Below are 24,609 nucleotides of genomic sequence, written 5' to 3'. Positions count from 1 at the left end.
TATTTTTATTATTTTTATGTTACTTTGGATTAATGCCAGGTGAAACTGGTTTTCAACTTACAGAAATCCCTTAAAAGTAAATTTTCCCAGGTAAAAACCTGAGTCAACATAAAGAAAGTAATCTATAAATGACAGTATATATGGCTTATAGATAAGGGAAACCTTGACGGCGGTCCCTAGGAATGAAAAGAAACTTTGAGATCTGGAACACCCAAGGCTGGAGCCTTCTTTACAGGGAAGGGAAAGAGCAGAAACTGCAGTTTCTTCTGGGAAGACGCACCAGGAAGGAGGTACTGTTTCTTCCTTGCTTTTAGGGGAGGAACTCTGGGATGGTGTCTCTACAAACGTACCAGGAGACAACCTAACAAGCCGGATTATGGCTTGAGTGTGGGCAGACTTGGGTTCAAGTCTTGGCTCTGCCATTTACTCCCACATGATGCAGCCTTGTCTGTAAGTCTGAAAAAAATAATACCCACTGCCCGGGGCTGCAAGGAAATGACCAGCACCCCTCAATGGACGGCAGTTCCCTAACCCACTCAGCCCCTTCCTAACTTTCTGGGAGGGAACCAATCAGAGATCTACTTTCTAAGAATGTCCATCTGATCTGAGGAAAATAGAATCTTACTCCTCTGTTTTGACCCTACTTAAAGGCTACACAAAATGTCTGATCTCACTTGATTTTACTGGTTTAGAGATGAACAGGGATAACATTTCAGTACTTGGAAGACCCAGTGTATTCTCAAGGGGTCACATATAGGAATTTGAGTTTGGGCACAGAAATATTTGGTTTACTCATGACTGGTAGCAGACAGGGCAAAGAAATTAGATGATATACACTTACATATACTTACTATGAAAACCAACTGGAAATGGTGACCAAAAGCATTCTTTTTTTTTTTTTTTTGGTTTTTTGGCCAGGGCTGGGTTTGAACTCACCACCTCTGGCATATGGGACCGGCGCCCCACTCCTTGAGCCACAGGCGCCACCCAAAAGCATTCTTAGAAAAAAACCTTTCAAGAAAAGTAAAGGTCTTGGTTGGCCTTTTACAGGACATAGGAGGAACAGTGAGCCACAGCTGCTCTGCCGGCAGGCACTTCCACCTCTGCATCTCTGTGGTAGGAAGGAAGTTAGATAAAGGCTACAAGCTTTAATCTACAGGCCTCAGAGACAGATTTTCATTCCACGCGCCTTTTCTCTCCTAGGATGTGTGGGAATGTCGAAGATGCCCCAAACTGGTAAGGGTATAGAGGAAACAGGTACTCTTGGGTTCTGTTTTGTGAAAGGCTAATTTAGAACACCTTTTTAGAGGGCAATTTGGCAATCTCTATCAAAATTTCAAATACTCCTATAGTCTGATACAGGCATATTTTTTCTAGGAATATAAAGCACAGAAATGTAGAAGCATACAAAGATACATTGTTCAAAAGGAAAAAAGAGCCATTGTCCACCATAAGGAAAATGGCTATATAAATTGTATGTTTGCTTATAGCCTGCTGTGCACAATGAGGTAGATCTAAATTTTGGAAAAATCTCCAAAATATACAATGACATGACAAAAGCAAGTTGTGAAGTGAAGCTTATAGTAGGATCCCATTTATACAAAAGAACGTCATGGAACAAGGCCCACACATTAAGCAACTGCCAAACATTATCTCTAGGGAGCTGCGTGGGCTAGAAAAGTTGGGGCTTGCTATACAATAAATACTTCTATCTTTTCTAATTTTTTAAAACAAGAATGAGTACTCATGTCACTACCCCACTACCCACTGAAAGGCAAACAAACACACGACAGCTTTAGGATGCCCAGCTGGCAAAGAAGGCCAGAGAGAAGGTGGGCTCTGAGAGAAGCAGGAGAAGCAGGGGCCAGACACTGGCTCCGTGGTGGGAGGCCCCGAGCCACCCCTCGGCACACTTCCCCCTCCGCACACCCACCCCTCAGCCTTCCCAGCACCAAGCCCGGCAGCACACACTGGTCCCACCCCTTCATCCTGTCCCGTGGGGAAGCTCAAGAGCAGAGACTATTTCATACCCTTCTCCCTAAATCTACCAAGTCTCCAATCTAAAGACCCTTAGAACATTCTCTCAAATAGAAGCACCTAGGTTATAAAGCCCAGTGACAAGCTGAAGGGCATCCTGTCCCTCCTCCAACTCCCTTCTCTCTCCCTGTTCAGCTTCTACTCATCTTTCAAAACCAGGTCTAAGCAGTGCCTCTTAGAAAACTTCCTTTTCCCATCACCACTGTGGGTGGACTAAATATCTCCCCTCTGAGCCTCAGGGGCTTGTCCTCACTTCTACCACAGGACTCGCCTTGGGCACTGAAATGCTGTACTCACCTGTGGGTCTGTCTCTCAGTGTAAACTCCCTGAGGACAGTGATTGTGACTCATACATCCTGAGCACCTCATCGGCAGACATTCAGGGGCCCTAGGGGACTGTCCTTCAGCCCATTCCCCATGATACTGCAACCTGCCTGTGTAACCAGGCAGTTGAGCTGGGCCAACAAGAAGGCATCTCCTCCCGGAGAACATCTATTCACAAAGGGCCAAGATAATAGCCATAATTTGTCCTGTCCCTTAGCCACAAATGATTCCTCAAATCTCTCTATTCTACTACTGCCTCTAAACCTGTGAGGCTAGGTGACCACCATCCTTCCCAACAAAGCCATTTTATGCAATGACAACCATACAGTACCATGCTGTAAGGGCATCCTGTCCTTTTCAATGCTGAAAAACAAAACATACTACCCATGACACAGATGCTCTGTCCTCTTCCAGACAGCACCTATCTCTAATCTAGGGGCTCTCTGGGTGCTGCATAATACACCCCCAAAAGGTATGCACCCACCTCATACCCATTAGGATGGCTACTATATGAAAATAGAAAATGACCAGTGTTGACAAGTGTGGCAAAACCAGAAGTCCGGTGAGCTGCTGGCAGGAATGCAAAGTTAGGCAGCAGCTGTGGCAAAGTGTGAGAGTTCCACAGACAGTTACAAACTGAACTATCACATAACCCAGCAATTCCACTTCTAAATATGTACCCAGATGAATCAAAGACAGGGACGCAAACAGAGATTTGTACACCTATGTTCACGGCAGTATTATTCATAATGCCCAAACGACGGAAACAATGTAAGTGTTTAGTGGATAAACAAAATGTGGTATGTACATACACTGGAATATTATTCAGCTTTTAAAAAGGAGATTTTGACATTTGCGCCAACATGGAGGAACCTTGAAGACATTATGCTAAGTTAAGCAAGCCAACACAGAAAGACAAATATCACAAGATCTCACTTACACAGAGGCAGAAGTAGAATGGTGGTTTCCAGGGGAGGGGTGGGGGAGAGGGAATGGGGAGTTAGTGTTTAATGGGCACAGAGTTTCAGTTGGGAAGATAAAAGTCCTGGAGATAGAGGGTGGTGGTGGTTACACAGAAGTAAGAATGTATACTTAATGCCACTGAACTGGACACTTAAATATGGTTAAGATGGTAAATTTTATGTTTCATGTATTTTTTTTTTTTTTTTTGAGACAGAGTCTCACTATGTGCTGTGACGTCACAACTCACAGCAACCTCAAACTCCTGGGCTTAGTGATTCTCTTGCCTCAGCCTCCCAAGTAGCTGGGAATACAGACACCCACCACAATGCCCAGCTATTGTTTTGGTTGTAGTTGTCATTGTTGTTTGACAGGCTGGGGATGGGTTTGAACCCACCAGCTCCAGGGTATGTGTCTGGTATGTAGCCGCTGAGCTACAGGCACCAAGACTGTTTTGTATATTTTACCACAATAAAAACAAAAGTGTGCAGAGAGTCATTCTTCCCTGGAGTAGGAATTCATCAGGAAGCAGCAGTTTGTTTGCAGCAGTCTTCCTGGAAAGTGAGAGACAAGCAGCAGTGCCCAGGCCACTTTCCCCACCAAAGAGGACAGAGAACCATAGTCCCCTCACAAGGAGCTCACCAAGTATCTGAGGGGCAGAACCCAAACAGGGACCACTAGGGGGCCAAGCCTAAAGCGTTGCCTGGCCCCTGACCAGGGAAGAGGCCTGAGTCCAGCAGCACACACACAGACCGTATCAGTCTATGCCTGACCTCACTGACCTGAGGAAGCCCACTTGGGGTAGGGGGAAGTACGTGGGCTGTGTCATGAGCCTCACAGGGCTTCAGTCCTATTGGTTATGTAATTCTGTGAAAGTCACAACAGAGGTAAAGACACTCAGCTCACACAGTCAAGAGGGTTAAATGAGACAAGCCTTAAATGGATGCAGTTCCCCTGCACAAGCATGTGCTCCTCAAATGCTCGTTCCCCTCCCCCTTCTTCCAGCCCACACAAGGACGCCCCCAACCCCCTGCCTGGCTAGCTGCTCTCATAGGACATTATTAATCTTTGAATTTGAAATCCCACCCCACCCTACACAGTGTATTTAAATAAACAGATAATTATTAAATACACATAAAACATAAGTGCCACTGCAGTTCAAGGGCTCCTAGGTCAGCTTTGTGGCAATAGGAGGATCTAAGTTAGGTCTTGAAGGAGTATGAAGAAAGGCCCCATGCAGGGATACAGGCCATGCCCCACACAAGCAAGGAGAGGTGGGGGCGGCAGAGCATGTCCTGTTCACAGAAGAGACAGAAGCAGCTGGTCAGTGAGGGGCTTGAACACCAGACTAATTTATAAGTCATTCTAAAGGAGATGGGGAGTTCTAGGAATTTTCTGATAGATTTGTCCAAAGTTTTGAGCAGCCCCAAAGAATAGGAAAGGAGAGACCTGCTGGGTGGTTCCTGCAATGACCCAGGCCTGACCAGGGCCAGACTAGGTCAGAGGAGGTGAAAACCAGGCTAAAGACATTATGAAGAAAAACAAACAAAACCCCTCACACCGGTGATACCGAGCTCTACAGCCTTCCTTTCGCTGCTGCTCACCGCAAGAACAGTGTATCTTTATGTTCAAAGAGTATTTATGAAATTGAAATGAGAGTATTTCATGGGCACCGTGTCAGAAATGTGCCATTACAAGTGACATTTTTGGGTGTCTCATCTGCTGATAGGTCTGGTTTGCCCAGTCGACAAGTAAGAAGACTGTGACACCAACAATTATAGAAACAAACTCAACCTAGAATCTGGAAACCAAGCTGTTCTCTCCATCTCTGCCATCACACTCAGCAGACAACATGGCGGTCCACTGGCAGAGAGCCCTCACTTCTCCAACCACAGCAGCTCAGGGGGACTGGCATCTCAATAGATGCAGAAAAAGCATTTGATAAAGTCCAGCATCCTTTTCTAATTAGAACACTGAAGCGTATAGGCATAGGTGGCATATTTCTAAAACTGATTGAAGCTATCTATGACAAACCCACAGCCAATATTTTACTGAATGGAGTAAAACTGAAAGCTTTTCCTCTTAGAACTGGAACCAGACAAGGTTGTCCTCTGTCACCTTTACTATTCAACAGAGTGCTGGAAGTTCTAGCCAATACAATTAGGCAAGACAAGGAAATAAAGGGAATCCAAATGGGAGCAGAGGAAGTCAAACTCTCCCTCTTTGCTGACGACATGATCTTATACTTAGAGAACCCCAAAGACTCAACCACAAGACTCCTAGAAGTCATCAAAAAATACAGTAATGTTTCAGGATATAAAATCAACGTCCACAAGTCAGTAGCCTTTGTGTACACCAATAACAGTCAAGATGAGAAGCTAATTAAGGACACAACTCCCTTCACCATAGTTTCAAAGAAAATGAAATACCTAGGAATATACCTAACGAAGGAGGTGAAGGACCTCTATAAAGAAAACTATGAAATCCTCAGAAAGGAAATAGCAGAGGATATTAACAAATGGAAGAACATACCATGCTCATGGATGGGAAGAATCAACATTGTTAAAATGTCTATACTTCCCAAAGCTATCTACCTATTCAATGCCATTCCTATCAAAATACCAACATCGTACTTTCAAGATTTGGAAAAAATGATTCTGCGTTTTGTATGGAACCAGAAAAAACCCCGTATAGCTAAGGCAGTTCTTAGTAATAAAAATAAAGCTGGGGGCATCACCATACCAGATTTTAGTCTGTACTACAAAGCCATAGTGGTCAAGACAGCATGGTACCGGCACAAAAATAGAGACATAGACACTTGGAATAGAATAGAAAACCAAGAAATGAAACTAACATCTTACAACCACCTAATCTTCGATAAACCAAACAAGAACATACCTTGGGGAAAGACTCCCTATTCAATAAATGGTGTTGGGAGAACTGGATATCCACATGTAAAAGACTGAAACTGGACCCCCACCTTTCCCCACTCACAAAAATTGATTCAAGATGGATAAAGGGGGCGGTGCCTGTGGCTCAGTGGGTAGGACACCGGCCCCATATACCGAGGGTGGTGGGTTCAAGCCCAGCCTTGGCCAAACTGCAACAAAAAAATAGCCAGGTATTGTGGCGGACGCCTGTAGTCCCAGCTACTCGGGAAGCTGAGGCAAGAGAATCGCCTAAGCCCAGGAGTTGGAGGTTGCTGTGAGCTGTGTGACACCACAGCACTCTACCAAGGGCAATAAAGTGAGACTCTGCCTCTACAAAAAAAAAAAAAAAAAAAAAGATGGATAAAGGACTTAAATTTAAGGCATGAAACAATAAAAATCCTCCAAGAAAGCATAGGAAAAACACTGGAAGATATTGGCCTGGGGAAAGACTTCATGAAGAAGACTGCCATGGCAATTGCAACAACAACAAAAATAAACAAATGGGACTTCATTAAACTGAAAAGCTTCTGTACAGCCAAGGAGACAACAACCAAAGCAAAGAGACAACCTACACAATGGGAAAGGGTATTTGCATATTTTGAATCAGACAAAAGTTTGATAACTAGGATCTATAGAGAACTCAAATTAATCCACATGAAAAAAGCCAACAATCCCATATATCAATGGGCAAGAGACATGAATAGAACCTTCTCTAAAGTAAACAGACGAATGGCTAACAAACATATGAAAAAATGTTCATCATCCCTATATATTAGAAAAATGCAAATCAAAACCACCCTGAGATACCATCTAACCCCAGTGAGAATGGCCCACATCACAAAATCTCAAAACTGCAGATGCTGGCGTGGATGTGGAGAGAAGGGAACACTTTTACACTGCTGGTGGGACTGCAAACTAGTACAACCTTTCTGGAAGGAAGTATGGAGAAACCTCAAAGCACTCAAGCTAGACCTCCCATTTGATCCTGCAATCCCATTACTGGGCATCTACCCAGAAGGAAAAAAATCCTTTTATCATAAGGACACTTGTACTAGACTGTTTATTGCAGCTCAATTTACAATCGCCAAAATGTGGAAACAGCCTAAATGCCCACCAACCCAGGAATGGATTAACAAGCTGTGGTATATGTATACCATGGAATACTATTCAGCTATTAAAAAAAATGGAGACTTTACATCTTTCGTATTAACCTGGATGGAAGTGGAAGACATTATTCTTAGTAAAGCATCACATGAATGGAGAAGCATGAATCCTATGTACTCAATTTTGATATGAAGACAATTAATGACAATTAAGGTCATTGGGGGGGGAGGAAAAGCAGAGAGAGGGAAGGTGGGAGAGGGGTGGGGCCTTGGTGTGTGCCACACCTTCTGGGGGCAAGACAAGACTGCAAGAGGGACTTTACCTAACAAATGCAATCAGTGTAACCTGGCTTATTATACCCTCAATGAATCCCCAACAATAAAAAAAAATAAAATAAAATAAAAAAATAATAGATTAATTAAAATTAAATAAAAAATAAAATAATAAAATCCTAAGCCCCCTACTGGCTGAATATACCCCTCTTTTGGCCAATGGGACCCCAGAGAAATCCACAAAGTGAGTTCCCAGCTATGGCAAGTTGGACATGCCTTGTTATACCCCTCCCTCCTAACCACCATTAGGCTTTCTTTCCTAAAGGTTAAATAGAAACCAGCCCTTTGGAGAAGGCTTGCTTCACTACTGATTTCAAACAACCTTGTGATTGCCCCTCTCCTTTGCAGTTCTGACACAAGTGACCAGCATTTCTCTCTGATAAAAGACCAATGACTACAGAGTAGCTCTGGTCAGTCTACACAGGCTGTGCACTGAGTACACAGTGTTGATGTTAGAGGGCTGCGAACTCTACCTTCAGATCATGTTAACATCACCATTCTGGAGGGCCCATGAAGAGGCATGAGGCTCAATTGTGCATGTGCACATTTCTCCTTTCATAAATATCCATGATTTCTCCTACAGCTTATTAAATATGTATATTTGGCCACCATGCTCAGCATAAATTTCTATTCTCTTTACCCCTCTCTCAAAGTACTTGCTCTTGGCTTCTGCCCAAGACTACACTTCCCAGCCTGGCAGAGTGGCCAGCCTTTAGGCTGCAACTCTTTATGTGAACTAAAGCTTTCCTCCCCAAATGGAAGAATTCTGCAGTTGACATGCATATATGTATATGTGTGTGCACATATATATATACACACACATATACATGTATAAACAAATATGTACACACATATACATATACATGTATATACACCCATATACATATACACACACATATACATATATACACACATATACATGTATAAACGAATATGTACACACATATACATATACATATATACACACACATATATACATAAACTGGATTCATTACAAAGTAGAATCTTCTACAGGGGGCAAAAAGTCTTAAAAACTAAAAGTACTCAGATTTGGGCCTTAAACTTTAGGCCTGAAAAATGAGCTCAGAAAGCCTATTGTCCAAACTGCAGTCTTCAAACAAGTAAACAGGATGTGACCTATCCAAAGTCACACACAATTCAGGAGCACGGTGGTGAACAACCCAGATTTCTTAAGTCCTAGTCCAGAATTAGTTTCTAATTACTGTTCTAGACCAGTGCCAGAAAAAGCAGATAAAACAGAAGACCAAAAGGTGACTTTATAAACTAATTTCATAAACCATCAAAAATAGAGTTAGGCGGCACCCGTAGCTCAGTAGGTAGGGCACCGGCCACATATACAGAGGCTGGTGGGTTCAAATCTGGTTGGGCCAGTGAAAACAACAATGACAACTACAATAACAACAACAAAAAAGAAATAGCCAGGCATTGTGGTGGGCACCTGTAGTCCCAGCTACGTGGGAGGCTGAGGCAAGAGAATCCCTTAAGCCCAAGAGTTGGAGGTTGCTATGAGCTGTGACGACACAGCACTCTACCCAGGGCAACAACTTGAGACCCTGTCTCAAAAAAAAAAAAAAGAGAGAGAGAGAGCTAAAGAGTTCTCTATCACAACACCCAATGCCTCTTCTAAACCAGGAGGTTAACTTTCAAACAGTAAAAATTCATCTACCTTCATGAGGCTAAGTCAAGAGCTGCTCCTCCACTGAATGACAGCCCTACTGCCTGGCTTGCCCATATACAAACATCCAAATGACTGGCAAGAGGCTCTGAGCCAAGGAGACAGACATGCAGGAGTCATAAAACTGAGTCACTGTGTGACCTTGGCAAGGCTCTTACTGTGACACAATTAAGAAATAACATATTTGGTCTTTGTCCCTAGTTCTTGGTTCCTGACATGCAGTACCTTAAACCCTCGGAATCTCAGGAGTGAGATTTATGCTGATAAAATGACTAATGGCTAGGCCTGTCCCTAAATAGCTTTAGGATGGGGCTGGTCACCAGAAAGACCAAGGCCAGTTTAGGAGGTTGGAACTTTGAGCCCTATCCCCATCTTACCCAACCTCCAAGAAGGAGGGAAGGGACTGGAGGTCGAGTTAATCACCAGTAGCCAATGACTTGATCAATCATGTTCATGCAATGAAACCTGCATAAAAACCTGTAAATGGTGGGGCTCAGACAGCTTCTAGGTTGGTGAACACACGAAGTGTTGGGAGGATGACAGGCCCAGCTGTGGGTGCGGAAGCTCCACACCGCTTCCCCACACCTTGCCTGACGCATTTGGCTGTTTCTGCATTGTATCCTTTACAATGTAAATGTAAGTAAAGTATTTTCCTGATTTTTGTGAGCTGTTCTAGAATATTATCGGACACGAAGAAGGCATCATAGGAATCTGCAGTTCATGGCTAGTTGGTGAGAAGTACAGATGATAACTGAAAACTTACAACTGGCAGTGTTGTGGGACTGACCACTTAACCTCTGGGTCTGCATCATCTCCAGGTAGTTGGTGTCAGAAATGAATTCAACTGTAGGCCACCCAGTTTGTGTCAGAAAAACACACACACATCTGGTGTCAGAAGTGTTGCCAAGGTAAAAACAGCACAGGCCTGACCTCTCTGGGCTTATTCCCCCAACCTGTGAAAACAAGAGGTTGGACCAAATGCCATTAAGGATGTTCCAGCTAGACTCCTAAAATTCTTTCAATTTCCAGTTTAAGAATTTCCAGGGTTAACATGAGGAATTCTCGCTCTCAGAAAGCTCCAGAAAATTCAGCTTTTGAACCCCAAACATTTCTCAGACCTCGGTTCCCATGTTTTTTTTGTAGAGACAGAGTCTCACTTCATCACTCTGGGTAGAGTGCCATGGTGTCACACAGCTCACAGCAACCTCCAATTCCTGGGCCCAGGCGATTCTCCTGCCTCATCCTCCCGAGCAGCTGGGAACACAGGTGCCCGCCACAATGCCCGACTATTTCTTTGTTAGTGTTTGGCCAGGTGGGCCTGAACCCACCATCCTACATGGGGCTGGCACCCTACCAACTGAACCATAGGCACCACCCCCTCAGTTCCCATTTTGACCAAGACATGCCAGAACTCTGCAAGATTTATCCTTTGAGAAACAGCAAAACAACAACAAAAAACACAATGTACTGTTACAGGACCCTGTTCTCGCCCTTAGTTCTCAAAGACTTATAGCCCAATTCTCTGAGATGAAAGACACTCAATTACACTCAATTTTAAACCAAAACCCAAAACAGAATTTTTGACATGCCTCCCAGACTACAAGGGTTGTGCTTCATTAATGATTAAAACAGCAGCTGGTAAAGCTTGAAAAACAAGTTGATCAGTTAGTCAACTTAGCATCTGCTTAAATTCCCTCTCTTCCTCTATCTGACACTGTAGTTCTAAAGCAAATCCAGAGAGAAAGTAAAAAATACGGTCTTCCAATATCAAGAAGAAACTCACTGAGGTTGTAAGAAAGCACATCCTTCGACCAAATTCTTAGAAAAGTTTCTGGGTTGAGGAGGACATTTGTCACCGAATTATACTAAGAAGACTGAAACTGGATGAATAACTTACAAGACTAAGGCAGGTATGGATTTAAGATAGCTTTTATTACAGATTTTTAGCCACCACGTTCATTCGAGTATTCGTTCACTTAATTCCACAAACATTTCCTAAGCTCTCCACCACCTGTAATCCACAGACCTTGAGAAAGGTACTTCACTTCTAAGCCTCAGTTTCCTGGTCTTATACAACACAAATGCAAGTACCTGCCTTATGGAGCTGACATGGGAATTTAAGGAAATGATGCATGTAAGGTAATTAACCAGGACCTGCTGAGGAGAGTTGTGCTGACAGTACCAGCAGCATCACCCTTCTTATCTGCAAGGCATTGTGTTAGACTCTACTGAAACCTAAGGGCATAACACCAAAGGCACAGGCAATAAAAGAAAAAAAAAGAGAAACTGGACTTAAAATTAAAACTTTTGTTTTAATAACGGAGTAAAAAAACAACCTAGGATGGGAGAAAATATTTGCAAATCAATATATGATAAGGGATTAATATCCAGAACATACAGAGAACTCTAAACCTAAACAACAAAAAAAATACTGATTAAAAATTGGGCAAAGGATTTGAACAGTTCTTCAAAGAAGACATAGAAATGGCCATCAAGCATATAAAAAGATGCTTAACATCACTAACATGAGGGAAAAACGTATCAGAAACAAAGTGAGACCTGCTTCATCCCCATTAGGATGGCTACTAGAAGAAAAAATAACACAAAACAAAATAACAAGTGCTGGCAAGGATATGGAGAAATGAAACTTTGCGCACTGCTGGTAAGGCTATAAAATGGTGCAGCAGCTTGAAAAATAGGATGATGGCTCCTCAAAAAACAGAATTGCCATATGATCTAGCATTTCCATTTTGAGGTATATACCCAAAAGAATTGAAAACAGAGACACCAACAGATATTTGTATATCTGTGTTCATCACAGCACTATTAACAATAGCCAAAAAGTAGAAGCGACCCCAAGCAACCATCAGTGGATGAATGGACAAACAAAAGGTAGCACATACATACAACAGAATATTATACAGCCTTTATTTATTTATTTTTATTATTATTTTTTTTTTTTTTGAGACAGAGTCTCACTCAGTCACCCTGGGTAGACTGCCGTGGCGTCACAGCTCACAGCAACTTCAAACTCTTGGGCTTAAATGATTCTCTTGCCTCAACCTCCCAAGTAGCTGGGACTACAGGTACCCGCCATAATGCCCGGCTATTTTTAATGCTCGGCTTTTGCTCAGAGCTGGTCTTGAACTCACGAGCTCAAGCAATCCTCTAGCCTCAGCCTCCCAGAGTGCTAGGATTGCAGGTGTGAGCCACCGCGCCCGGCATTATACCACCTTTAAAAAGGAAAGAAATTTTGAAGAGCTCCAATATAGATAAAACTTGAAGACATAATGTATAAAATTAGTCACAAAAGGATACATACTTTATGATTCCACTTATATGAGGTTCCTAGAGTAGTCAAACCCACAGAAAAAGAAAGAATGGTGGTTGCCAGAGGTGGGGATGCAGAGAGGAAACACAGACGTTGTCTCAGTTTTACAAGATGAAAAGAGCTCTGGAGATGGATGGTGTTGGTGACAGCTGCACCACAATGTGAGTGTATTTACTGCCACTGAACTGTGCACTTAAAAATGTTTATGTATATTTTACCATAATTTTGTAAAAAGAAAGAACAAATAGAAACAGGTGCTCTTATAAAAAGGCATTTTAGATGTTTTGGCTAAAAGATGAATGGGAAAAAGTATAACCTAACAACACATTTTGCTTTTACATACTCACTTGATCCCTTATCAACACGGTAAGGTGCGAGAGCACAAGGATTCTTGAATTCCCCCCACCACTACCGTTTACAGGTTGGGAAATTGAGTACTAGAACAGCTACTGGACTCAGGCAAGGGTAGCCACTTAGAGAGGCAAAGATGGGAATGACTCCAATCCAAAGCAAAATGCGGATGGAGCTGGAACATATTCTTCTTAGTAAAGTATCTCAAGAATGGAAGAAAAAGTATCCAATGTACTCAGCCCTACTATGAAACTAATTTATAGCTTTCATATGAAAGAATGGCGGAGAATGGGAGGAGGGAGGGTGATTGGTGGGATTACACCTACGGTGCATCTTACAAGAGTACATGTGAAACTTACTAAATGTAGAATGTAAATGTCTCAACACAATAACTAAGAAAATGCCAGGAAAGCTATGTTAACTAGTGTGATGAAAATATGTCAAATGGTATATAAAACCAGTGTATGGTGCCCCATGATCACATTAATGTACACAGCTATGATTTAATAATAATTTTTTTAAAGTGCAAAATGTGGGAAGAGAACAAAGAGAGGGCAACAGAAGCCCACATTTCCATTGAAGGAACTGTACCATCTTTCTGGAATTTCAATTTGGAATCAGTTAAGGCCCCCTCTTATCTAAATGGAAACAAACCATGCTCGTTATCTAAAAGGTGACTGGAACAAAAGCGCTAGAACTAGACTCCCTGGTTGTAAAAAATGGCTCAGTCTTCATTAGCCAGGAAACGCTGAACAAGTTTCTGAAACTCTCTAAGTCTCCATTTCTTCATCTGTAAAGTGGAGATAATATCACTCACTTAATAGTGTTATCAGAGAAAAAAACATTTAAATGAGATGAAGTTTACACAGCACTTAAGCAAGGTGTCTGGCTATGGTAAAGGTCCAGTGAATGATGGCTAATAATTTTAGCACTGCCAATAATCCTAGCACTTTGGGGGGCTCAGCCAGAAGGATCACCTGGGCCCAGGAGTCTGAGACCAGCCTAAGCAATAGTAAGACCTTATCTCTATAAAAATAAAGAAAAAACATTAGCTAGACATGGTAGCACATGCCCATGGTCCAAGCTACTCAGGAGACTGAAGCAGGAGGATCACTTGAGCCTAGGAGTTAGAATCTGCAGTGAGTTGTGATGACGCCACTGCACTCTAGCCTGGGCAATAGAGGGAGACCCTGCCTTGAAAAACAGTAACAACAAAAAAAGAAAGATGCTAAAGCTGAAGAGTGACAGAAAGGAACCAATGAAGTGAATAACCATGTAGAGTCCAACACGTGCTGTGAAGATGACAAGGAAAAACAGGAAGTATACATCCTGCCCTGGAGGAGTCTCCAGTCTTACTCTGAAGACAAAACAATACACACAGGACAAGATAAATAACAACAAGAAACAGAACCAGGCAGGAGGGAAGGAATCAGTTAAGTGTGAACATATTAGCTGACTGCAGGACACCGTGCTAGGGATTTTATACATATCACCTCATTTCACCTTCACAAAAACCTGGAGGCCAAGTAATATTCTTCTCTATTTTATAGGTGAGGGAAGAGCCAAAGGAATGATACTAAGCACTCTCAGTTCAGAAGAGATTTATTAACATAAACAGGGTAGTCTCAGAAGGCTGCCTGGAGGAAGAGGTTGAGGCTGATGACTGTAAGGAGAAAACCAAAGAGAACCATCTAGATCAGAAGTAGTAGAGGGAACACGAAAATAAGCACCAAGTCTGAGGCTGGTTTTTTTTTTTTTTTTTTTGTAGAGACAGAGTCTCACTTTATGGCCCTCGGTAGAGTGCCGTGGCCTCACACAGCTCACAGCAACCTCCAACTCCTGGGCTTAAGCGATTCTCTTGCCTCAGCCTCCCGAGTAGCTGGGACTACAGGCGCCCGCCACAACGCCCGGCTATTTTTTGGTTGCAGTTTGGCCGGGGCCGGGTTTGAACCCGTCACCCTCGGTATATGGGGCCGGCGCCTTACCGACTGAGCCACAGGCGCCGCCCTGAGGCTGGTTTTTAAAAGACTTCTCTTCTAACCACAACAAGCTAGGTTAGCAGAAAAAATTTGAAGGTTATTTATATCTTTTCAGAATACTGGGTTAGCCTAAGTTTCTAGGTGATTTATCTGCTAGGTCAATCCCTAGCACCCTTAACAGATGCTCCTCTGGGCACTGTATTTATACCCCCTTTCTCACCTAATATCCCCAGTCAAAATAAATAAATAAAGGTAGATTATACAGAAATATGCTAAAGTGGTTATACAATGTTGCATCACCAAGGCATGAGAAAAATGGAGAGTGAAATATAGAATTATTCTATTATGTGAAATCAAAAGCAGCTTAATGAATTTGTTAGGAAGCACATTATGGGGATTTTTTTCCTTTGTATTTTTCCATATTTTTCATATTTTCTATGTGGTTACACATTGTTTTCTAAAAAGCATAATTACACGAGAATTTGAATATCCTAAACAGCTCACCTCTAAGCAATGTTATTCCTTCAGAAAGCCCTGGAAGTGTCTCACCTCCTGTCCTAGTGCATGATAAACATCAGAACCAGGAGCAGGCTGACTCCCCCACATGACTTTGGACATCAGGGGTTTTATAATCTGCCCAGACAATTAAGGACAAATGTTCTCAGAACCCCAGATTTTTTGCTGATGCTCCACCAACCTGCCCTCGTTGAGCCTTTTTGTCTCTGCAGGGGCTTATAGGGAGTGCCCTTACCCCGACATCGGAGGAAGCGGCACCCACAGCTGCTGAGTTCCTTGTAGGAATCCCCCTCCCCCACAACTGCCGGATTCTGCCTAAATAAGGGCTTTGAGAGAAAACCCTTAAGGGTTAGGAGAGAAAAATGATCTTTTGGTGACTGCCAAGGAGAAATCATAAGGATATCCATACTACCTATCCCTCCCTACAGATCTTTCGTAGCTCCCCAGTGCCTCCAGAAAAAAAAAGAGTCCAAAGTACTTGGCCCACAAATGAAGCAACCTTCCATGGTCAGGTTTCATACTACCTTTCTGGTCTCACCTCACACCACACTCCTTTGCCAGGTAAATAGAACCAATCCCATCATCCCCACCTACCCCTAAACATTCAGCATTTGCTCAAGTCGTCTCTGCCAAAGAGCCCTCTAAGTCTCCTTTCCCAATTTTTTTTATTTCAAATTGATGTAAGTGTACAAATGATTAGGTTACATTGTTCACATTTGTTAGGTAAAGTCCAAGTTTTAGTTGAGCCCCTCACCCAGGGAGTGTGCTATATACCCTTATATTGTGCCCATAAGGTAAAAGCTTATCAATCCCCTTCCCTGCTTTCTCTTCCCCTCCTCCCCCTACTTGAATATACCTGTGTTTTTCTCTTGTGTGGGCATGTAGCTGTTTATCTATTCATTTCATATTGGGATTGAATACTTTGGATACTTGCTTTCCCATTCTTGTGATACTTTGCTAAGGAGAATATTCTTCAACTCCATTCAGGTTAGTCTGAAAGATGTAAAGTCTCTTCTTATGGCTGAATAGTATTCCATGGTATATCTATACCACAGTTTCTTAGCACAAAAATAGAGATACAGATCTATGGAACATGACAGAGAACCTAGAGATGAAACTAGCTACAGATTGCCATCTGATCTTTGATAAACTAAACAAAAGCATGCACTAGGCAGGCTGGTCACGGGGGCTCACACCTGTGTAATCTTAGCACTATGGGAGGCCGAGGTGGATGGATCACCTGAGCCCAGGAGTTCAAGACCAGCCTGAGCAAGGGCAAGACCCCATCTCTAAACATAACCAGGTGTGATAGCAGGCACCTCAGTCCCAGCTACTCAAGGAGGCTGAGGCAAGAAGATCACTTGAGCCCTGGAGTTTGATGTTGCTGTGAGCTGTAATGCCATGGCACTCTACCAAGGGTAACAAAGTGAGACTCTGCCTGGGGAAAAAAAAAAAAAAAAGCACACACTGGGGAAAAGAATCCCTATTTCATAAATGGTGCTGGGAGAACAGGTTAGCCACATGTTAAAGATAAAAACTGCACCTGGTTAGTCCAGTCCTGGACCACTTCTAAAAATTGACTCTTGCTAGAAAAAAGATTTAAATTTAAGACAGGAAATGATAAAAATTCAAGAAGAAAGTATGGGAAAAACCCTTAATGATATCAGCCTGGGAAAAGATTTTATGAAGAAGAGCTTCTTTCCCATTTCTACATGAACCAAATCCTACCTATTCACCAAAGCCCTGCTTAGCAGCCACTACCTCCTCAGAGACAGTGGAGTCTCCCCTTTCCTCCTCCTCACCACCCTCTTACTGAGGGCAGCTCAGTGTAACAGGACACCAACCAGCAGGAACTAGAATGCTGGGCCCAAGCTCTAACTCCCTTACTGCTAGTTGTGAGACCTTAGGTAGGTTCCATATCTTCTCATTGCCTCAGTGTCCTCATCTCATTAAGAACAGTAACTTGGGCGGCGCCTGTGGCTCAAGGAGTAGGGCACCGGTCCCATATGCCGGAGGTGGCGGGTTCAAACCCAGCCCCGGCCAAAAATCACAAAAAAAAAAAGAACAGTAACTTAATGACTGTAAGATACACAAAGGGCCACTTCGGTATTTGGCACATAGTGATACGATACTAAACTTAAAAAATGAAAACTCTCAGCTGTTATTATTACTACTGGAGGTGACCCTTCCCCTCCTCTGTTCCCTTAATGCATTTATCTCTCCAATCTTGCAACAGCTTTCTGTCTTATCTGATTTAGATATTTGTGCCTGCCTCTTTACTCGACTAAAAATACTAGTAAATACTCAGCTTGTGTATATACAAGGTCAGACAATTAAGTTCACCAATTCATTATAGAAAAAATGCTGCATACCTCATTGCTGATTATCAATCACTGTGGTCACCAGATGGGCAAGGGGAGCAATGAGATATGTAGCACTTCTTCTAGAATGAGTTCTCAAACTTAACTGTCCAACTTCATACAGATAGTCAATATAGGGTCACTGAATGAATGAATGAATGAATTTTCAATATCACACTTTTAGTCTATCCACGAGAAAACCCACATTTAATGTTTGAAGAAAGATAAAGAAAACATTAAAGTAGAATGTTTAATCTAGAGCAGTGGTTCTCAACCTTCCTAATGCTGTGCCCCTTTATTACGGTTCCTCATGTTGCGGTGACCCCCAATCATAAAATTATTTTCGTTGCTACTTCATAACTGTAATTTTGCTACTGTTATGAATCATAATGTAAATACCTGATATGCAGGATGTGTTTTCATTGTTACAAAGGGGTCGAAACCTACAGGTTGAGAAACACTGATCTAGAGCAATGGTTTTCCAAGTGAAGCAACAGTCTCAGTATCACCAGGGACTGGTTAGAAATGTAGAGTCTAGTTCCCACCCCAGACCAATGGAGTCAGAAACCTGGGGGCCAGTATTGACAAAGGTTTTCACAGGTCTTCCAGGTGATTCCGATGACGCTGAATCATGCGCTCTGAGGGCATGACGTAATATACACAGAAGCCAGAATGAGCGCTGGATCAGGAGTGGATTCTTGGCCTAACTCTGGCATTGTCCTTACACAAATCTCTTAACTTCTCATAGCCTTATTCCTTATAAGTGATACAGGGACAATAACACCCAAATAATAAATGTTGTAAAGATCAGGTGAGATTCTATGTACAGATTTTACATACAGTAGGTACTTTATTCCTTATAAGTGATACAGGGACAATAACACCCAAATAATAAATGTTGTAAAGATCAGGTGAGATTCTATGTACAGATTTTACATACAGTAGGTACTTTATTCCTTATAAGTGATACAGGGACAATAACACCCAAATAATAAATGTTGTAAAGATCAGGTGAAAGTCCATGTACAGATTTTACATAAAGTAGGTGCTTAATAATTATAAGTTCCACCGGTTGCAGTGGCGCATGCCTATAGCACCAACTACTCAGACTCAGGAGGCTGAGGTTGGAGGACTGTGTGAGCACAGGATTTCGAGGTTTCTACATACAGTGAGCTACATACAGTGAGCAGTGATCCTACCCCCGCACTCTAGCCTGGGTGACAGAGTGAGACCTATCCTCTAAAAGTAATAATAGGGGGCGGCACCTGTGGCTCAGTCGGTAAGGTGCCGGCCCCATATACCGAGGGTGGTGGGTTCAAATCCAGCCCCGGCCAAACTGCAACCAAAAATAGCCGGGTGTTGTGGCGGGCGCCTATAGTCCCAGCTACTTGGGAGGCTGAGGCAAGAGAATCGCTTAAGCCCAGGAGTTGGAGGTTGCTGTGAGCTGTGTGAGGCCACGGCACTCTACCGAGGGCCATAAAGTGAGACTCTGTCTCTACAAAAAAAAAAAAAAAAAAAAAAAAAAAAAAATAAAAGTAATAATAGGCTCAGTGCCTATAGCTCAAGCAGCTAGGGTACTAGCCACATACACCAGAGCTGGCGGGTTCGAATCCAGCCTGGGCCTGCCAAACAACAATGACAACTACAACCTAAAAATAGCCAGGCATTGTGGCGGGCACCAGTAGTCCCAGCACCTGTAGTCCCAGCTTCAAGAGGCTGAGGCAAGAGAATCGCTTAAGCCCAAGAGTTTGAGGTTGCTGTGAGCTGTGACACCACGGTACTCTACCCAGGGCTACAGCTTGAGACTCTGTCTCAAAAAAAAAAATAATAATTAATTAAATAAAAGTAATAATAATTCAAAAATAATTTCAAAAATGATTACACATTCCTTCCAGGTCTCTTGTGTATCTCACAAGGTTGTAAAGATTACATAAAATGATTGAAGCAAAAGGGCTTTGCAAATTGCCATCTGCTGTAGCAATCTGAGGGACAACTAATGATCCTGGGTACAGACAGCCAGGTGGCGTTAAACACCTATGTTCACAGGGTATTATAAAGGAATTTACTTCCAACAGCACTCCATCTACAAACAAAAACTACGCAACAAAATATCGATTTCTTACCTATTTATTAAAAAAAACTATGAAGAGAATAACTGCTTCCACCCCCAATATGCCGATCAGAATTAACTAACTATTCACTGATCTTTGAATATAAAGGGACCTAACTTTACTCTTGGAAAAGGATTTTGTGAAAGGTTTTAGCAGCCAACACAAGGATAACTGAAGATATATAAAGAGCAGCATGGACCTGATTCCGGGAATGCCCTATGTATGACATCTAATTTCAAGACAGTAACATTTTGAAACTTATTACAGAAGAGAAGCATAAAGAAATAAAAGTAAGTACCTTATCTTCCTCCACATTTCTTAGCCTCTCACACCTCGGGTGGCTTGCTCTCTCTGAACCATGGGCTTTCTACTCAGGAATTCTTTTCCAGAGTGCAGGGCAGGACGGATGCAGGAAGTGCGCAAGAACTGTGTTAGAGTCTTAGCTAATAGCTGTGGACAGGCAGACTAAGTGCCCAACTAAACAGCACCAGGTTAGACTATGCTAACCAGGTCAGGCCTGAGACCAAATACTATCACTTCAGGAGCCACTCAGACACAAAACAGCTTTGTGAGTGTGTTACTGCTATGGAAGGCTCCCTAAGAACAGCTCATTAATAATATCTGTATCCCCAGAGTGTGACTCAGGCCTGGCACCCAACAGGCACTCATAAATGCCTACTGAAGTAGAGAAAATATTAAGTGTAATTATTTATATATGGGCCCCCTACAGCTGTTGAGAGTGTTACTTTATGAGTGGGGAAAATGAAATCCAAAGAGACTAACAGTTGAAGCTAGTTAAAGAATGAGGTCTTCAATGCTGCCCACCCCCCCGCAGAACAGGGCTATATCCTATGCCCCAAACCCTACCTTCCACTGCTCCCCACAGCCCCTCTTCTCCACTCAGACGGGCACTCACAGATGTGCCAATCCCCCTTGCCCCATCTAGCTGTCCCCAGGCCCAAGAATCCTCTTCTCTGCCTATGGAGTTCCCATTCCTCCTTCAGGAACAGCCCTCAGACCCACAGAAGTGAGTTCTTGTCACCCCAGCCCCTTCTGAATGCTTTCAAATTCTTTCAGCACTTAAAATCCACACTACTCATCACTGTTTCATGCATCTCTAGTTCCTCTCCTGAAATCATAAATTCCTTGAGGACAGGGATAGGCCTTCCCTCTTACCAGCTGAGCAGTTATTTCATCACTCCCTTGACCCTCAGTTTCCTCATCTCTAAAGTGGAAGGACAATAAAATTTATTCACAGAAAAAAGAAATGATGGCTGTAGAACTGCTTTGTACAAGCTATAACTACAGTTTTTAATCATTAGCTTTGTTGCCCACCAACCAATAGTAACAACACTAAATGTCATCAAAATCACTTTTACACCTTGTCAAAACAATACATAATATACACTGAACCTCATTCTGTCCACTTAATCATTTATCTGAACTGATCCAAACTTACTGAGGCCTTGCTTGGTTATTGGCTACCTGGCAATGGGGAACCTTCACCATCTTTGGATCAAGTGTCTTTTATGAGCAATAGTAGACACTAGGGGCTGCAAGGGATTTTTCCTGCACAGGTCACGGATGGTCCAGTTGTCTCACAATCCTCCCTAGACATAATATACATCCTTAATTATTCTGTTATTATCACTGACAGATACAATTTACGGAGTTTCTACTATGTTCCAGATACTAAGCTATTTTACATACATCATCTCATTTAAACCACACTACTCTGTGAATATGAATCTGTGTTTGTGAGTGTGTGTGTGTGTCTCAGAAGATAGACAAACTAAGGCTCAGAAGAGGTACACAATGTTCTGGAATCACGCAACCAAGAAATGAGCAACTCAGGTCTTCCTGACAGAAGTATCATGCTCTTTCACTTGCTATATGTTCCTGCAACCCTTGTATTTTAAAGTCTCCCTGACTTCTATTCTTCATCAACTACTCTGCCATTTTTCTAAGTGTGGAGCTTCCTATTACAAAGGGAATAGAAAAGAAAATAACACCCCCCCCCCAAAATGTACTAGCTCCCTCTGTTAACTGAGTTCAATAATTATTTTTGGAACATAGCTAGAGTGAAAGAGCACCTAAGGAAAATAGGAAAGGAAATAATGAAGAGAGGAATCCAGACACCTGAGTGAGCAGCAGGGGACAAAATGTCATAAAGGCAGAAAAACACTCTTTGGGGGCCCAGTGCCCATTATCCCCTATAAAAGATACTATACCAAGAAGGAAAAAAAAGGCTCCTAAATGCCAGTTAGCCAACAGGAGAGACCTCAATAATTTTTATAGGCCACACAAATGGCTGAACAGTAATCTGGAAATTCACAAGCAAAGCAGGGTATAAATCACTGCTGCCTAAACCAGTCAGGCCTCTAAGGACACCAAAGGACCCTGCTCATAAAAGATGTTTTACCAGTCCTTCAACCAAACATGAGAAACCTGGTTTTTAAAGAAACTAATCAGCATTCTTAACCGATCACTTGACATAAGCCACTGCCTGGGGTGAAAAGGCAAGTTGCTCTTTTAGTAAGGAAATCTCATAAGGTAGCCACTTCAGTGCTCCTTCACCCAGACTCCAGGCTTTCCCTATTCAGGATGCTGGTCATCTCTGGTGCTCCCAGTTGCCCAGGCCCTTCTCGATTAACAGATACTGCTGGATCCCACTCTCTCTACACTGCCACCAGAAGATCTCAGCTTTAACAAATTTAATACTGGGGGTGGGGTTGCAGCAGTTAATGTACAGAGACAACTACCGAGAATATCAAAACTTTAGAATTTGAAGGGACCTACTACATCTCACCTCCAAACACCTCGCTTAACTGATAGGAGAACTTTAAACCAGAAAAAGCACAAGGTCATGGGACAGTAACTGGCAAAGTCACTCCTGGAGTCCAGGTTTCCTGATTCCCAGTCCACAACTCTTATCATTAAAGAACACAGCCTCCCTTCTTTCCTGGGAGGCACTGCAGGCATGCTATCCCCCTGCCAAGATAATCACCCTCGAAGAGCCCCTCCTCCCCCTACAGCCTAGCTGAGTTGCAGCTCAAATTAGCAAGTCCTGGAGCAGGGGGCATTTTCTGGGAGGGTGCTCAGTCTGAGGGCTGTTGGTACTAAAGAAGAACGACAAGAATGGAGGGAAAAAGAGATGACATCCCGCAAAGTGTCTGGGAAAACTGGGTCCTGGGGGCAGTGTCAGTGAAACGGCCAGGTTCAATAAAGGCACACGCAGTAGCATCTCCCAACAGGCAAGGGGTAAGCAGATTAGCAGCTAGCACCACCTCAAGGAGACACAAGAAGGGCTGGTCCCTGATAAGGCGGTAAGGTCAGAGCATCTCTGAGTTCAAGTTGGGCCTCAAGGGCGCCTCCTGGCAGGATGGCACCGACGACTGTTAAGTGGCACCGATGCCAGGGCCGAGGCCCTATGACACGGATGCCTGGCCCGCCCGTGAGGTGGCACCGGCGCCCAGCAGAGGCCCACAGTCCTCACCAGCCCTGTCAGCTGCCGCTGTGGCCCAGCCGCCCGCCCCACGCACGGCCTTACCAAGGCACTGCCCCACTGGGGTGCTGAACGGGTTCCCCAGGAGGAACTCCATCTTGGGCTGAAAACACGCAGCGGGCCCGGGCCCCGGGTCTGGCGCCTCGGTCTTCGCTGTCTCCAGCCCCGCTCCAGACCTGACTGACACTTGCCCTCGCCCCACCCTCGGGAACGCCGAGCGCCTGGCCCCTGAACCCGCCCTCTTGTCGCGTCTCTATTGGGCAGCACCTGCACAGACCTCCTGAGATTGGCCTTTCCCTCAGCAAAGCCCCACCCACCCCGCTGCATCCGATTGGGCCGAGGAGAGAGCTAGGTCATCGGAGTCCCTGTCAGGTGTAGCGGCACCTCCTCTAGCCCGCCTCCGAAGGCGAGACTGTGCATTTGGCTCAATATATATGTTGGTCAGTCTGGAGGATCCTTACTATTATTGGACAAAAGGAAAGTCAATCATTTAAACCGGGAGGTGGAGAACAGAAGGATCTAGGAAGGTCCCCTCCCGTAGAAAATGCTGATTGGATAAACCTTTGTTTTCCCCACGGCTTGCTGGTGGTGAGAGGGTTTCCCCGCCCAGAGGCGTGGTCACGTGGTCCGTCAACTTTCACCCAGGAGGGCTGCCTGCGGACTTCCCCTTAGCAACCTAGCGGCGGCCCTTGGTTCCCTAGCAACCCGGTGAAGCGTTTGCGGCCTGGAACCAGCCCGGTAGCCAGCGCTTGAGAAGGTGAGAGCTGAAGCTCCACAGGACTCTCAGGGCGGACAGCGCCCGACTTTTTCTTTGAGGAGTCTGGTCCAGCCCTTCTCCTTTGCAAAATATCAGCCACTTTATAGTCGCACAGAGAAGCTAAGACACTTTAGGCCTGGGTTTTTTGGACCTCAGATGAGAAAGAAATGCTAAGGGAGCATCTCCTCAGGGAGTAGGGCCGGAAGGTGTTTTTGATCCACTAATAACTTCTTCCAGAACTTAGCCATCATATCCAGCCTCTCAACTGTCATTGACTCATTTCATTTTGATGCCGTATAAAGTGCTTTGACTGTGAA

At 43.6% G+C, this 24,609-nt stretch overlaps 2 protein-coding genes across 8 annotated transcripts in view; one reads left to right on the top strand and one right to left on the bottom strand.

The window, feature by feature from the left end:
* Positions 1-23,748, bottom strand: part of TOM1L2 (target of myb1 like 2 membrane trafficking protein) — a 165,186-nt gene extending 141,438 nt beyond the window's left edge. For 6 of the 7 annotated variants that reach the window (XR_008375436.1, XM_053568009.1, XM_053568010.1 and 3 more), the window contains exon 1: positions 23,581-23,748. Coding sequence is in view for 5 of the 7 variants with exons in the window: in XM_053568009.1 (XP_053423984.1) it covers positions 23,581-23,632 (52 nt within the window). In the remaining 2 variants the exon portion in view is untranslated. The remainder of the gene's footprint in view (positions 1-23,580) is intronic. The other variant, XM_053568014.1, reaches the window with a different exon arrangement.
* Positions 23,749-24,164: 416 nt separating this feature from the next.
* The window catches only part of DRC3 (dynein regulatory complex subunit 3), a 34,088-nt gene continuing 33,643 nt past the window's right edge, over positions 24,165-24,609 (top strand). The window contains exon 1 of the mRNA XM_053568008.1: positions 24,165-24,292. The gene's annotated coding sequence lies outside the window, so the exon portion shown is untranslated. The remainder of the gene's footprint in view (positions 24,293-24,609) is intronic.

The sequence above is a fragment of the Nycticebus coucang genome, chromosome 18 (assembly GCF_027406575.1).
Source record: "Nycticebus coucang isolate mNycCou1 chromosome 18, mNycCou1.pri, whole genome shotgun sequence".
NCBI lineage: Eukaryota > Metazoa > Chordata > Mammalia > Primates > Lorisidae > Nycticebus > Nycticebus coucang.
The sequence above is the reverse complement of the archived record's forward strand: the minus strand, read 5'-3'. Positions and strand labels throughout refer to the sequence as shown.